Genomic DNA, 16,708 nt, shown 5'->3' on the forward strand with positions numbered 1-16,708 from the left:
TACTTTCTGCATTAAGATAACATTCTCTCAAACTTTATGACAGAAAAGGTAAGACTGATTTCATTATATTAAAGTCATGAAACTGTCACAGATTTATGCCACTGGCAATGGGAGCTGGCATTAACATGTTGTAGAGCATGTCCACACGTGGAGATTTTCCTTTTTTTTTTTTTTTTTCAGTTAAATTCTACTTGAACAAATACCCCACTAGGGAAATGGTTACTACTTCTTATGCAATAATCTAAAAATAACTGTCGCTTGCATGCAAATGGCAACAAGATCACAAAGGAAAACTGCCGTATCAGAGTGATTTTGGTCTCTACAACCTCCAGTTATCCTACAGTGTTTTGCTCGAGTTTCCTAGGCATAAGTTTGTTCCTGCTGCAGAGGACAGAAGTATATCCACTGAGTGGAAACTTGTTTTTCACAAGACTTTTGGAAGTCTAGGAGACAGGTCAGCTTTTATTCTGCACCACATAATCGCAGGTATCAGTTTTCCCCTACCACCCTGTCATTTCTACCTTAGGAAACATCACATAGCGTTCCAAAAGATGGGTATTTAGAAACAAGGGTCGAGTTTCAGCTTGTAAAAGTAAATATTGACATAAACAAGATCACCACTCCCAGACACAAACACATATTCAATAGCTACTCTAGCAGAAATGCAGAAGTAATAACCTGGAGAAAATCATGGTAACATTCACTTTTAAAACATAATAGCTTAATAACTAGGAACAAAAATTAAAAATTTAAATGTTGCATACATGTTGTAGGAAACCAGGAAAAAGTTTAAGATAAAGTCATATTTCATCAGAACACCCACTTTTTAGAAGAGCAGAATAACGTCTGGATAAGTATTAACAAAATGTGTTCTAAATCTGCTCACGAATTCACTTTTCAGAGCTATGTTATCCAAATACCTTTCATGGAGACAAAACACTAAAGAAAAAATACCTAATACTGAACACACAGCATTCAGATATGCCTGGTAAAATCTATGACCACAAAATTACTTTTGTTAAAACCCTGGAAAGAAAAAGAAAATTCCTGTTCCAAAACAATAAAAACGTAAACAGCAGGGACTACATTTCTGTAGTTGTCTGTTTAGACTAAACAGAAAATGTGAAGACAGAAATTGGGTCGGATGTGAAAAGGTAGAATTCTCTACAAGGTGCTCAGGAAAGAAGACATTCCTTCGGTCGTCTTTCATGCCTACTTCTTACAGGATGAATGGAGGTACACAATATTTTTACTTACTAATGATTATTGTTGGTATTTTGATAAAATACATGACTCATTTTAGTGTTTCTTAATCTAGTTTTCATGAGGGAAATTAGGGAATTCTAGTTTTCACAATAAAGAGACAAAAACAGATTTTTTTTTCTTTTACCTGATGTTTCTATGTAGTAATGGGTGATTGCTTTCCAGTGGTAAACAAAATCTTCTTGTAATGGAAGGGAAGGTGCAAGCTATGGGGAAAAACAAACAAACAAAACCAGTTAGGAATGAAATAAACATATTTCCTCAGAGATTAAATTGAATTTTATCTTATACTTGGAAGTAAACTGCTTCAACTAGAGCTACAATTCTTACTCCGTGCTCGTTTACCTTTAACAAGGACTACATACGTTATTCCAGGCATGAGCCCCATGTCATACTGCCTAGCTTGTGAACACCAGTAATAATCTCTATGATGTCCCTAAGACCAGACAATCTATTTGAAGCAACAAAAGCAATTGCTCATACAGCAAAGTAACACTAGAAACATAGGTTTGAATTGTTTAGATCTCGAGTTTTATTCTGTAGGAAAAAAACCCCATGTTCTTTTACATCTGCTCTTGATACCATCTTCCCTTTCTGTATGCTCTGTTCTCTCTCCCTCTGCTCCCTTGAGAATACTGAAGAGCTGCTTCACATCATTTTTACCATGCCTTTTTTCTTGTTAACCACAACTTTTAAAAGACCTTTGTTTCATTTTTTTACACACCAGGCCCATGACAGATTGTTCTTTTTTTTTTTTAATATAAATACATTTTTTACTTAATTTCTGAAAGAAAATGAATTTTCCTCTTTTTCTGGAGGAATTTGGGATGGCTGGTTGGGCATGACTAGTGTGCTGCAAGAACGAAACACAGCCTCCCACCCTGTCAACATCAGTACTGCTCCTTCCTCACTGAGCTTGAGAACTGGGCGCCCTGCAGCCCATTACACCACAGGCAGCAAGTGAAAAAAGAAGGACCACGATCATTTTACCACTCTGCTCTCCAAAGTGAGAGTAGAGGCAAACACTGATTTTTGTGACCACAATATAAAATGTTCAGAGCTGGTAAAATCAGCAGTCCTATAGGGAAACCCCCCCACCACTCAACAGATCATATGAGGGTCTGTTATTACCGAGGTCTAATCCTACTTGCTTGAGGCTTTTTTTTTTTAAAGCCTTGAAAGTCTTCCAGATCAGTTTTTTCTGATCCTTGAATTTAATGACACTTAAATTTGTCTTGGCAAAGACCTAAAGCCCAGTATATGAACAGCACACCCTGCTGTGATAAGAAAGTGGAACGCTAATTGTTAATGACCCTTTGCACACAGGACTTTGATATGCAAGACTTTAAAAAAGTAGTAGTGCTTGGTAACTATCTATGCCTGCATCCTGTGTGGAAATGTGCCCTCACAAATGGCAACTAGGAAATCAAACTTACATTGCTTATCCATTTCCCGACAGTCTGCGGACTCATTAAGTCTTCCACATTTCCATGGCTGGGCACTGAGAGTAGCACTTTAGCACACCAGCTACTACAGAATAAATATCAGGATGCCACACACTGGACAAAACTAGTTTATTTTACTATGAAGTTTACTAGGCTATTGATATTCAGAAGAATAACTGAACAAACTGAAAACTGAGCACATGGTATTTTTATCATGCTTTCTATGTCACACTCGCTGCTGTAGATGTGTATTTCAAGCAATGTAATGGTAATTTCGCATCTTTCTGTAATAAAACTATACCGACAACTCAACTCTGGCTGATGAATGACACAGAGACCACTTTTGAGGAACACCAGGCCTCTCAGACCACTCTATTTCCAAAGTAACAAGAGATAGATAACATTAAAGATTTATCCTTGACTGATGTGATTTTCCTCTCCACTTCTTCTAGCCTCATCTGCCTCGAGACGAATTTAGTGCCCCTGAGCACTGCCAGGAAAAGGATTTCACTTCTCAGCACTGTCAATAATTTATCCACCACGGGAGAGAACTGTGGATACAGACAAACAGCCTCCAGGGACTCCTCTCAGAGGTGAAGAGGTAATTCAGGGGCAGGTCCTGCCCTTTTTGATTAAAATACTCAGTGATTTCACAGAGTATTCTCTGATCAAGGACTGCAAAATGGAGATACCAGAGATACCATTAGCATGTGTGTGCACCTATGCTTGTGTGTACATGCATGCCTATTGGGAACATAGGATCAACCTTGCCACCAACTGGACCTGGTGATATCTGTGACAACTTTGCCTGCATTGGGCTACCAGGCTCAGCAACTCCGAGTAATATAGAAAAATTGTAATTTTTCACTTGTTCAGTTAAAGTAGCTCCACCTCCAAATTTCTCTTCCTACCACAGACAGACCTAGTATAAATCTGCGTTTTACAGCACAGCTATTCCAGGGAATATTTAACAGAGAAGTAACTCCAGCAATGCCATGTATTATTCTGAGAGAAGGGTTTTACTGACAAAAAAATGAAAAAAAAAAAAACAACCCAGCCCTACCCTCTTAACTTAGTTATTCAGATACAAAAATGAGGTAAAGACCAAGACTAAGATACCAGCTTAGGCATAAACAAAGCCCAGCACTGGAAAGCATTAGAAAAATGTAAGCTCCCAAACACTTGGTTGACATGCTTTAACCCTACTAGGACAGGTAATTCTAGGATGAAGTTGTAGACTCTATTTTAGGATGAATTATTAGCTACCAGCTGAGATGAAATACTTTACAGTTGCCAATCTGAGTAATCACACTTTTGTAAAAATACACCTACTTGTATAAAGATTCTGAAGCAAAACAAAATTCATTGTGAAGGCAATTAATTCTTCCTATTTGTCTAATTTGAAGGAATTACCGTAAAAGTGCAGTTATTTCTCACAGTTGTATTAATTAATTTTGATGTAATTACATATTTTCTTAATAATTTTGAGCTATTGATTCCTAATCTCAAAGTGAAGTTCTCCTCCTTCACGAACCAAAAAACCCCAACCAGCAAAGCCCAACATCTTAAAGATTGCAGCGTGGGTGTTGGTATACCAAATAGCCAAAACTCAGGGAACACTACTAAAAACCAGCCCATTTGAGCAGACATTGATTAGCTCTTCCATCTGGTCCCCAACTCCAGCAGTCGAGATTCCTGGGAGTGAGTGTTCTCATTTACGAGCTAAACTTAACACATGCTGCCTTATCATTCTGGTGACAATACATTACTAATATCGAACCCCACTCCTTCCAGGAAAAGTGCTGTTCTCAGCAGAACTATAGATCTTTGACCACAACTATAGTCTGCTCGTTATAAAATCTGTCCAAAATACAATTCCACGTAGTTTTCAAAAGTATATAGAATTTGTGTTTAGGCAGGAAAAAAAAATCATCAAGAACAAAGAAACCTATAAATTCAGTATTTAACAGCAATTCCTTTGTGCATGTAAAAAACACTGTCATATTTTTCATGTACGCTTTTCAGAAGTGCAATTCAATACTGAAAAGAATGGAAAAACGGAAGCTGGTGATATCCCTCAGTATCTTTTGGACAAGTTCACAAAGTAAAAAAACCCACTGTATAAAAGAATAACAGGTACTGTCTGGCCAGATGCCAGAGTTTAAAAAAAAAAAAAAAGCAGAAACTGGGTCAAAGAGAAATGAAGGAGAAGTGCATGCACACTCCCCTGACTGAAACAAGGAAAACTACAGCAGTCCCTCCACGTTTTTCTTCTTACTACTTTACTAGTGTGAATGTTTGCCCTGAGGGAAAATCTGAAAAAGGACTAATGTTTGAAGGTTTACTTTATTTCTTCAGCTGATGAATGCACAGAGTTTATAATGGTCACTGCTTTTAATGTAAAATTAAGACTGCACATGCTTGCAAGCCATGTATTAAATTTTGTCATCATAATTTGTTAATAGCAGCACAACGTTAAAACAATCAGTAATGTCAGGTCATTACATCAAATAAAGTGGGTTCAAGAAGAATAAAGCAGTTAAAGATTTTGCTACAAAGACTTTGTAGCAAGTGACTCAGTTTCTTTCAAAGCTCAGTTTTGCCTCAAAACATAAACAGAAAAGCATCTACTTAAAAGTATGTTAAGGTATCAGTTTAAGAGATACAGTGGAATAATAGGTTGGTAGAGAAGGGTCCCAAAAACGTGCATCAGACACCAAAATCTAAATTCACTCTCAGATACCAAGAGAGTGATACAAAAGCGAATTGCAAAATTCAAAACAACCAAAATTGTATTTTTCCTGCTCAAGGTACACAGCTCAAAAACATCCTTTTGAGTTGACAAGATGAAACAACTTCTGAGAGCCCAAATCAAATAGAAACAAAAGTCCTTTGAATACCAAGTGACCGCTTTACACACAAGCTATTTTGTCTAGAGAAAGATGAATGAAGAGCACAAGATAAGAGAAAAAATAAGTCTAACTCACTGCTTTGTTACTGTACACTAAATTTTGTGTGTTGCTGAGAATGTAGCACTCCTGGAATATGCTTGGGATAAAAGTATATCAGAAATGCACAGCAAAGAGAAACTATCTTGGGGACAAGCCATACATAAACTGCCACAAATTTATTAATATTAACCCCATAAAGCAACACCATTTCTATTCTGCCCTGAAGTAAGGTAACAGAACAAAGACTGCAGTGCCCTCCACCATTCTCACTAACCCACTCAACCTGATTTAAGGACGCTCTGTTGGTACAATACCACAGTGGTGCTTGCTCATCTGGATGCTGCAGAGAAATCTAGAGATTGACACAGCATAAGAGGTGGCAAAAAATTAGGATTCAGTTGTAATGAAAATCAGGAATAATATTTCACATACTTGGACAATTTAGGCAGAAAAGACGGAAAGTTTTCAGTTAATCAAGGTAAGAAAAAGTCTTAATAAAAAGCATCTGATCCCTTATGTTTGCCTCATCACAGTCCTGTCACGAAGGCAGTCAATTAAAGAGTGTAATACTCACAAGTGAAAGGCAAATACTCCTATTACACTGCCAACCTTTGGAACTCCTCGTCATAGCTCAGAGAGATGACACATTGAGGGTAAGATAACAACGATTATCTAATAACACAGCAACTCTTACTATTTAAGTGCGTCTCTCCAAAGTCTGCAGGCCCACGGGCCCTGAGACAGGACAGGAGCATTATCTAAGTGATGTGGAGGAGAAACGACAGTGGTGAAGGGCTACAGCAGAAGAGGGCTAGGAACAATTCTGATTCAAAGTAGTTCCACCAATGAAAGCTAAGCCTAGGCACTTCAACTGTATTGAAGTGTCCAGCTCAGCTGAAAACTGTTCAGCTGCAACTGAATTTCTCTGGGAGATAGACACCCAAAACCTTTGAGAATTTACATTTTAGCTGCCAGTTCCGTTGCTGATATTCAGGGCTGAAAGAGCCCACCTGAGGCTGCACGAGCTATACTTGCTTTGCAGCAATAACAGCAAGTAAAAATGCAGCTCCAAATTCTCTAGGTTCTGAAAACAGCAGGCAACATCAAGGTGGACTTACCTAATATTTAGGATTTACACCATTTTCAGAGTAGCAAAGCTAAGTAACCCACATTCTTTAGTTAAAGAGAGAATGAAACAATGACCTAAAGTCATACAGCCCCAAAACTGGTTAAAAGTTCCTATTTCTTAGTTCTGCGTTTGAATTACTAGGTCAAACTTCCTAGCTAAAGTAATAAACATTCTTAACATCCTCGTGCTTTTGTGACTCCATGTTTCATTCCTAGCATGTGGTGCTTGGTATTTGTAACAACCCCATACATGCAGTTCAGCACAGTATTTATTATCAGAAGGCCCATCACAGCACTCTTAGCAGGGCGAGGCAATTCTAAAAGGAAAACCAGAGTTGCGCAAGAATATATAGCACCTTGTTTGATAGCAGTCACTTGCAAAATGATGTTATCAATCTGGTTGTGGGCTTTGTTTACTTTTTAATTAAAAAAAGGTCATCTAGTCCCTACGATTGCTACTTTTCCCCTCTTCCATTCAACTCATTCATTTTTCCCAGTCTTTTATGGATCTCAAATAAATGCACTCCTGTTTGGTTTTTTGCATGCCATCAATAATGTAAACATTCTTCTAGGAATAACTTTTATTAGGTATCTTGAATCAGTAGCCCTAAAAAAATAACTTCTCCTCCACTCCTATATCACTCAGTCATCCACTCTTACTCAAAATGTTGCACAGCTCACCATAACAAGATTTCTTTAGTCAGGCAGCCACTAATTTCTGTTTCTTCTCCAATGAAAGCACTGTCTATTGAAGACACTGGTATGCAGTCGTAGACAGTTTTCAAATTAGTTGTCTCATCATTATTTAAAACATTTTTTTCCAACTGCACTAAAAGAGCAAACTAGGAACCTACAATTAATTAATACATGCTTAATTTTAGAACCTGAATAGTCCTGCTAAAGACTGCAGAACTACAGCACAAATAAAGTCAAGCATATGGTTAAGTATTAGGAGCATCCAGGCATAGATTAATGCAAAAAGGGTACCCTGCACATGAGGTAGGATTTGGCACGCAGGCTCTTTTTGCAACCATTAGGATTTGGCCTGCAGGCTCCTTTTTCAACCATCTGAACCATTTTTCTTCAAGGCTTTCCACCTTCATTTCCAGCAGTATTTCACTACCAGTTTTTAGCACCTAACCAAACACGTACCTCTTCAAACTGAGGCATCTTTGCTTACTGAGAAAGGTGCTGAAAGCCAGAGACATTACTACCGGGACTCCACCTCACCAAAAGGCAAACAAAAATAAATTGTGTAGACAGTAAACAAGTCCTGATAAGCAGGCAGCGTTCGGCTGCCTGCAGAAATGGCAGCTTCAGAATTAGGCCCTGCTGCTTTCCTCCCCCCAGCACGGCGATGGGCACAGACGTGTGAGCCTCCATGATGAAATCTAGCTGCACACACACAACCCAACGTCCCCTCGGCTCCCCCCTCCACACTGTCCAATTAAAAAAGAAAACAGGGATGAAAACATCGGTTTGGAAGAGACAACATCACACAAAAGCACCGGAGATGGCGACTGTTGTCTGCTGGTCACGACAAGAAGAAAATCCTGAGGAGTTTCCTGAATTCACCTCCTTTCTCACTTGTTTTGCAGAAAGCAGCCGGCATGGCTGGGCCGGGTAAGGGCAGCCCTCACGCTCAGCACGGGGCACCGGGGCCTACCGGGAAGGCACGTTACCGGCGGTGACAGCCCGGGGGGTGCTCCCGCTGGCCGAGGGGACTGTACTGGGACCGCCCGGGCCCGCTGTGGAGCCCCGGGCAGCAGGCCGCTCCCTCCTCTCCCGGCATCTCCGGCTCTCGACAGCCCCGTCCCGCTGGGGCAATTCGCTCCCTGCCCGGGCACGGCGCAGGGCCCGCCGTTGGCCGCGGCTAGCCCGGACGAATCGGCCTCCCCCCCCCTGCCCCGCGGCAGGGGCGAGTCGGGATCGGCAGGGCTGCGGCTGCCGGCGGATATGCCGGCTCGGCGGGGCCCCTCGCCGCCAGCCCTGCCCAGCAGCAGGCCCCAGGGGAGGCGGCGGAGAAGGGGCGCCGCGCTTAGGGAGCGGGCCGAGCCCCCCGCGCCGCTCCTCCCCGCGGGGCCCACTCGGCCGCTAGGCCCGCCTTGCATCCCCGGCGCTGCGTGGCCGGGCCCGCCGGCGGCCTTACCGCCTCCACGGCGTGCTGCAGGATGGAGGTGAACTTGGAGAACATCCTGTCCCGCGACTGGAGCAGCCGCTGCCGGGAGGACCGCGAGAGCTCCTCGATCCGCCGGCGCCGCTCCAGGGTGAGGGCTGCATGCGGGGGCCTGGCCGCGACGATCGGGCGGGCGGGCGGCCGCCGGCTCTGCCTCTCGCTCCGCGGCGGACACCGTGGCACTGACACCGCCGGGCTGCGGCGCCGGCTGCCGAGGCTCTGGGTGTCCGCCCCGGCGCGGCCTGCAGGGGCCGCCACCGCCCGCACGCAGCCAGCCGCGCCGCGGGGACACCGGGCCGGGCGGCGCGGCCAGGCCCGGCCCAGCCTGACCCGCTCCGCCCGTGGGCCTGGGCGGCCGACAGCGCCGTCGTCCCGCCCGGGCGGGAGCCGGTAGCCGTGGCCCTGGTATTGTCGACCGAACCGGGCCGCTTGTGCCGAGCCTGCCCAGGGCAGGGACTCTCTGCCGGCCCCCCAGGCTGTGGGCAGTGTAGGACACTGCCAAGGCTGGGAGCGGGCAAAGAGCTCTGGGTGCCCCAGGCCAGGCCCCCGCCTCTGCGGGCAACTCCCGGGCAGGGAGGTGAGGGGGAAGGTGCGCCTACTGCCGCTGTCTCCGTGCCCGGCGGCCTGCCATCAGGCTCCGGCAAAGGTCTCCAGGTCTACACCTGCCCTTCTGCTTCGTGAGGGTTGGGAGACAGCCGCCTCCACCCGTGCCTGCAACCGTGGTGCAGATAAGGAGCAGCCCTGGTGTGGGTGGCCAACGGCCCGGCTTGCTGCCTGCTGGGATGGTTGGGATCTGACACTGTCTACAGGGACTGTGAGGCCCTCAGGGAAACAATGAAATGCCCAGCTCTCCACAAAGCAGCGTAGGGGTGATAAGCTCAGAAAGTCAGTGACATCTTGGTGCTGCTGGGTGAGAGGCCGGTGGGGCTGGTGGCACGGTCCTGCCTGGCCGTGGTCCTTCTGGGACGTGCAGTGTACCGCAGCATGAGAGGGCTTGTGGCAGTGCGCACGTTACCTGTTTCACTGCTGGTTTTTCCCCCAGAGCTTTGAAGGAGACAAAGGGGGCTTTACTTCACCTCCAAGCCAAATACCTCAGAGAAAAAGCTCATCCCTGCCATTTTCCCATGCCGCTGGAAAAGCAGAGGTAAGGTGGGAAAGCAGAGGTTATCGATGTAGCTGGTGAGCGGTGTGATGTTTTGGGAACAGCTACAATTAATGGGATAATGTTTGGGCGCTGGGCAAATGGAAGTAGGGGAACAGGATTGATTTGGCACTGGGGTAGCTGAGTGAAATGTTGGGAAGGTGACAGACCAGTATCGGAAAGGGAAGAGAACCTGTGAAACTTTCTCATTAATTTTTTGGAGAGGAGTGAACACCAACTTCCTCATATGCTAGGACCAAGCAGAGAGAGATGAATCAAAAGACAGGACAAAGCTATTATTTAACTTCCGTGTTTTAAATTGTGTCATCTGGGAAGTCTGACTATGACGGTTGGTCTTGTGATGAAGTCTTACTAATGATTCTGCTGTACTGATTGTTGCTACTACCTCTATGCTTTGCAGGCATGGAAAGCTACAGTCCAAGTACTGTATGGAAGTAAATACTAGTTGTATGTGGACACCTTTGCTGAAGTGCCTTCTCAAAATCCAGACATATCAAATAACATAAATGTAAAAGGTAATTATGTGTGGTTTGTTTTTTTTTAAATCTGCTTATTTTGGGTTCGTCAAGTTGTAGTCTATAGAGGTTCTTAGGAAATGTAAATTTTCTATGTGGGTGGTCATATGATGAAACGTATGTACCATCTCTGCATTTAGGGAATTGTTAACTGGATGGATGCTGCATTTGGAAGGTGGCTGTCTTCTATGATTTAACATAAAAAGTTCTATTAGACTTTTAAAGTGTGCTTTATGAGGCAAACCCTTCTTCAGATGAATTTAAGTGGTGTCTACTATAGTTTTTCAATACATCCAGAATATTATTAATTTTTATGTACATTTTTATATGTAAATACTTATATTTATTTTCATTTATAAGACAAGTACAATTCCAGAGCTACATCCAGCCTGCTTATGTGGTTTGTATTGCAGGTTTGTATGCTTTCATTACAAAAAGAAAAACAAATGACGAGGTGTAGGTTTGAATGCAAACATACTGTCAGCAAGTGGGCTGAGTAGTGGTACAGCTTTCCTCCCATCAATGTGAGAGTGTTTGCCGTGTTACTGGGGACCTTCCCATTCTCTCACCATAGATATTGTTTTGGATCCTGCATCACTTCTGAAGAAAATGTAGATTTAAGGCACACGTTCTTGATTAAGGTATCGAAGAGAACATGATAATTTAAAATGTTCTTTGCAATCCATTTGTTTTTTACAAAAATGTCTTTTGAATGTGCCTGGAACTTCCCATCTCTGAGCAGCAGAATGAATAAAGAAACAGTAAGATATCATGAAGATATGAAAGGAGACAGTTTTATAACAGTGAGAGTATTCCTAAGTGTACTTCATAATTTATGAAATCATAAGTCACCTCTTCACAGATGGTGAGGTAAAGCTTTTCTAATGCTTGAGGGTCTCTTATTATTGTAAGAATGCCTGATGTGTATATATATATAAAAACATTCTTTTAAACAGAACATTTCATTGTGGTTGGAATTCAGTTTTGGTTGTAAAAGTGAATTCTTATTAGGACTTCTTAATATGAAATGCCTTGAAGTAAAGGAAACGAAGCCAATATCACAATTATATGATTATCCCTAAGCTTATTAAACAAATTGAGTCTCTGCAAATAACCCTGCATTTACTTACCAATATACTGAGCTTGAATTTGTAGCCATACTGCAGAATCCAGTCTGTGGTGCTTATATATGTTGCAAAATGTAGATACCTTTTTGGGGGGTTTTTAATGGTCTTTTAAAGTAGTCTCAAATTTCTCAAGTATATGGAGGTATTTCTCATATCTGGGAATATTAGATAAATACGGGCAGACCAGTAGTAATGCAAATCACTGGAAACTAATGAAAAAAAATTTTTCACCAGTGTCAGTGCAAAAGAGCTCAGCTGAGGTTACAGTCTGTTGGGATACTTCTTGCTGTCACTGGAGGTGATTCAATTGGAGATGACTCAGTTATGGACAGGCTACCAATGTCATGTCTTATGCAACAATAAATCTTTACCTGCTCATGTTTGGTATTGTTTCCACTGAAATAAAAACAAGTATCGCTACCTGTTTTAATACTCTTAGGAGCAGAGTTCTGCTGGTTTGGGGTTGGGGTTTTTTTTTTTTGCAAGGTAGTTCTCTTTTTGGGTTGGCACATGCAGTGAGTTAGTGTTTTGCTTGAATGTGAGTTAAGACACAGCTTGAAAGCAAGGCTGTTTTAATTGATAGAGCATTTGGGAACTTTCCTCCTTCTTACAAATTAATGAAATTGTCTAGATTAAATCAGTTTAAATGGAGTGAGACAGTGAGATAATGTGCTAGCCTTTCTATCTGAAAATCTCTCTGATATTTAGATTGATGGCACCAGGCCAGTCTCTAATGGATGTATTTGTCTACATTACAGAAGAACTTCCTGCAGTCTGGACTTTTGCTTCAGAGTGGTTGAGGATTTGGAAGGTACATTTTTGTATCTGTGGTGGGTTGACCCTGGCTGAGGGCCAGGTGCCCACCAGAGCCGCTCTATCACTCCCCTCTTTCATTAGACAGGGGAGAAAAGGTACAATGAAAGAAAACTTATGGGTCGAGATAAGGACAGGGAGAGATCATTCTCTAATTATCATCACGAGCAAAACAGACCGAACTTAGAGAGGGAATTCATCTTATTTATTACTAAGCAAAACAGAGTAGAGGAATGAGAAATAAAACCAAATCTTAAAAACACCTCCCCCTACCCCTCCCATCTTCCCGGGCTCAACTTCACTCCCGGCTTCAACCTCCGCCCCCCCCAGCGGCACAGGGGGACGGGGAGTGGGGGTTACGGTCAGTTCATCACGCGGTGTTTCTGCCGCTTCTTCATCCTCAGGGGGAGGACTCGTTGTTCCCCCGCTCCAGCGTGGGGTCCCTCTCACGGGAGACAGTCCTTCATGAACTGCTCCAACGTGGGTCTCTCCCACGGGGTGCAGACCTTCAGGAGCAAACTGCTCCAGCGTGGGTCCCCCACGGGGTCACAAGTCCTGTCAGCAAACCTGCTCTGGCGTGGGCTCCTCTCTCCACAGATCCACAGGTCCTGCCAGGAGCTTGCTCCAGTATGGGCTTCCCACGGGGTCACAGCCTCCTTCAGGTGCCTCCACCTGCTCCGGCGTGGGGTCCTCCACGGGCTGCAGGTGGAATCGCTACACCCCCTCATCCTCCCTCCATGGGCTGCAGGGGGACAGCCTGCTTCACCATGGTCTTCACCACGGGCTGCAGGGGAATCTCTGCTCCGGCGCCTGGAGCACCTCCTCCCCCTCCTTCTGCACTGACCTTGGTGTCTGCAGATGTGCCTTGGCCAGCGGCGGGTCCATCTTGGAGCCGGCTGGCATTGGCTCTATCAGACACAGGGGAAGCTTCTGGCAGCTTCTCACAGAAGCCACCCCTGTAGCCCCCCCCGCTACCAAAAGCTTGCCACGCAAAACCAACACATTATCCTAGAATGAAAACATGCTGGCAGAGCTTTGCATAATATGTGTTTATCTTCTGTGCAGGAATTTGTTGTGTTTATAATAACCAGATTGACATCTATGTTTTCAGTGACTACTTGGATGAAATAAAGAATGAAGTGTTAGTGGCTTAGCATGATCTCTGCTTTTGAGGAGGGCTAAAGAGATGTTTAAAATGATCTTCATATTGTTCTGATTCTGGGCTTTATTATAGAAAGCAAGAGTTCTGTGCATTGGATACCAAAAAGCATCTATCCCATTTAGTGGGATTGAAGTCCAAGCTATGCTTCTCCCAAGTTTAATCAGTGTCTTGTATCATATGTGCTTCTGTTTGCTGTCATTTTCCATCATTCATTTACTGGTTGTCTGTGCTCTCAGCATTGTGCAACACCTCCCTCCTTGCTGATTCAGTAGTAACTCCATGTAATCAGCTCATGTAGTATTTCTTTAAATCCCATTTTCATGCATTTCCCGGTCTGTGCATCCTGCTCCACATCTGCATATCTGCTCCTTCTGTAGAGACATTCATTTGTCTTCTGATGGGTTACAAACTTCCTAGTCATTAATCTATTGTGTAGTTGCTTACCTGTCACACCTGCAAGTATATTTTTACTCATTGCTGCTGTGGAAGACACAATACTGGGCTGGATGGACAAATACCCAATGTCCAGTAGGCTATTTATTGTGTTGGTACTTCAGGTACACTGTCTGTACTACCCTGCTTTAGCTTATATAATGGGTTGTAAAGGAGACCACAAGGAGGTCAGAAGTACGTGTTGACAGTGAAATGAGACGTTTATTTTCCAAACAGGTCATGGTTTCCTCAAATGTTTCTATTGCACTAGAAGTGTTATAATCCAAGCTTTCTTCTAGAAGTAAATATACCATACTGCCATACGGTATCTGCAAGTGTTAGCATATAATAAATTATTGAAACCAGATAAAGTACTCTCAGGTATGATTAGTCAGATCTTAGCCAATTTCACTGAAGTCTGCAGGTTAGCAGAACCAGAAGATTACTTGTTCACGTGGTAGTGGAAGCTTGAAGCAAAGAGATTAAGGATAAACTTCTGGGTTTATGCTGTCTTGCAACTGTAATGACTGCAAGAGGCTGAATGTGCTATAAATAGACATAGAACTGGATTTTGCAACAAAATATTGGAAAAAAATAGAGCAGTCCACCTGCTATAAATTGATTCCCTGGATCATTTGTCTGTGTACTTGCAGAGAGGGAAGTCTAGCAACCAGAATCTGCATGTATTTCTAGAGAGAATTTAGATGCTTAGCCATGACCCTCCTAAGAGATTTCTGAGTAATTTTCAGATCAGCTCTGACTGCATTGTTTGTTTTCTAATGCATAATAAGATTTCATTGTTACTTACATCTCTGGATTTAGGGCTATAATCTGTTAATCCCTAAAATGTCATCAGATAATCTGTTTAATCATAAGCAAAAGCTGATCTTGATAGTCAATGTGTTATGCAAAATAGTTCAGACTCACTACTACTATGCAAGTATAGAAACTTTCAGATCTCTCGCATTAGTCCACAATTAAAAGTAGTTTTTTGTCAGAGTTTCAATTCATGTATCTTTGTCCTGAGGCATAACTGAAATATTTCATGGAGTCTGATAATAAATTTTGGCATTGTAAAATGTCTTAATTTTGAAGTGTCTAAAATGTTTATGATGTGAGCTACTCAGTAGTGGCTTCATGATTGATTTTAAATTATTGATGGCACAATTATCTTGAAGGGCCCAAATACTGTTGTCACAACGCTCTCCAGTGTTCACTATCCATAGAGTTAGATGACAAAAGTCCAGTGATGTTCTTCAGTATTTTGTTACACCAGGAAAGCGGCCAGTAACTCCGATGAGTTCCATTCATGGCTTCACGGTAGGAACCTGCCTCTCAGCAGCAGAGGACACAGATGACCTGGTTTCATCTGTAGGACACAAAGCAGCAAGGTTTAGAGAGAATCCCTCATAGCAATTTTTAGGGAAAAAAATAACCCTGTGTATCCTGTGTAGAATGAATTCATATGCCAATCAGTAATGTTACCTCTGGGCTTAACTGCTGCTTGTTACTTGGCTTGTAAAAGCTTTGGTTGCTACACATGACGCCCCATCATCTTAACAGTTCACTTGTCACACTTGGTTCTCAAATGATGTTATTTGAAGCTACAGGACTGGTTTGAGTTTATGAAGACACTCACTTACCCCTTTGGCTATCACATCCCACACGATATTTGCATCTTCAAAACAACTAAACCCCAATGAATTTAGGAAGGGTCTTGTGTTCAAAGATTGGCCCTTCTTGACAACTAACTGAATTCTTGTGTGGTTCCCAAACAGGTGAGAGTGACCGTGTACATCACCGTTGCATTATTTTACCTGTAGGTGAGGGTAGGGGGAGCCATCTGAACACTTCCAGTTAGAATTTCATGCTCGGAAGCTGTACTCTGAGCCAAATGGCATTTCCAGAAAAAGTATGTACAACTTGATCCTTTGTAATTCTTTGTGAATCATCAGCCCTGTAGGAACGAGCATCTGCACTTGGATGAAGCCTTTAAGGAACTGGGCTGGAGGCACTACTGACAACAAGGAAAGAAAATGAAGTCTGTAGTAGACCCAGGGTCATCCAGAAATGTTTCTGCTGCTCATCCCTGTTCTTTTGCCTCAGGCTGCTTTGGACTAGTTTGACATTCAGTCCTCGTGTTGTGAAATGCTGAAGTAAGCAGACCTGCATTTGTAATATGCCTAATATAATGGAACCTGCTCCTGATTAGATCTTGGAGTGGTGCTCTAATGCACTGTCTGTGATTCCTGCCTGGCAGCTCATGTGCCAAGTGAAGTATTTCCATCCATTTAGTTTCTCTGGTGTTATGTTCAGAAGTCGTTAACCCCAGTCTGTGGGTCTGGAATTCCCAGGTGGTGTCATATTGAGCTGTTATTTCTACCTGGAGTGTTGACTGCTGCAGTCAGACATATGCAGTCTGCATTTCCTTCTTCCTCTCCAGCAGTAACAACCAGCCAGCAAAAGCCAACTCTTATATTTGGCATTACATGTACAGCATACATCAAAATTCTGTGTTCAGATTTACAAATCGT

At 43.0% G+C, this 16,708-nt stretch overlaps 2 protein-coding genes across 3 annotated transcripts in view; one reads left to right on the forward strand and one right to left on the reverse strand.

Moving 5' to 3' along the window:
• Positions 1–9,206, reverse strand: part of FHIP2A (FHF complex subunit HOOK interacting protein 2A) — a 35,033-nt gene extending 25,827 nt beyond the window's left edge. Inside the window, exons 1-2 of one of the 2 annotated variants that reach the window (XM_075757829.1) lie at positions 8,937–9,206; positions 1,391–1,469 (exon numbers count right to left, since the gene is read on the reverse strand). In XM_075757829.1, coding sequence (XP_075613944.1) covers positions 1,391–1,469; positions 8,937–8,981 — 124 coding nt within the window. In that variant the 5' untranslated portion in view covers positions 8,982–9,206. The remainder of the gene's footprint in view (positions 1–1,390; positions 1,470–8,936) is intronic. The other variant, XM_075757830.1, reaches the window with a different exon arrangement.
• Positions 9,207–12,507: 3,301 nt separating this feature from the next.
• Positions 12,508–16,708, forward strand: part of ABLIM1 (actin binding LIM protein 1) — a 217,852-nt gene continuing 213,651 nt past the window's right edge. Inside the window, exon 1 of the mRNA XM_075757837.1 lies at positions 12,508–12,578. The gene's annotated coding sequence lies outside the window, so the exon portion shown is untranslated. The remainder of the gene's footprint in view (positions 12,579–16,708) is intronic.

Source organism: Balearica regulorum, chromosome 7, assembly GCF_011004875.1.
Source record: "Balearica regulorum gibbericeps isolate bBalReg1 chromosome 7, bBalReg1.pri, whole genome shotgun sequence".
NCBI classification, from domain to species: Eukaryota; Metazoa; Chordata; class Aves; order Gruiformes; family Gruidae; genus Balearica; species Balearica regulorum.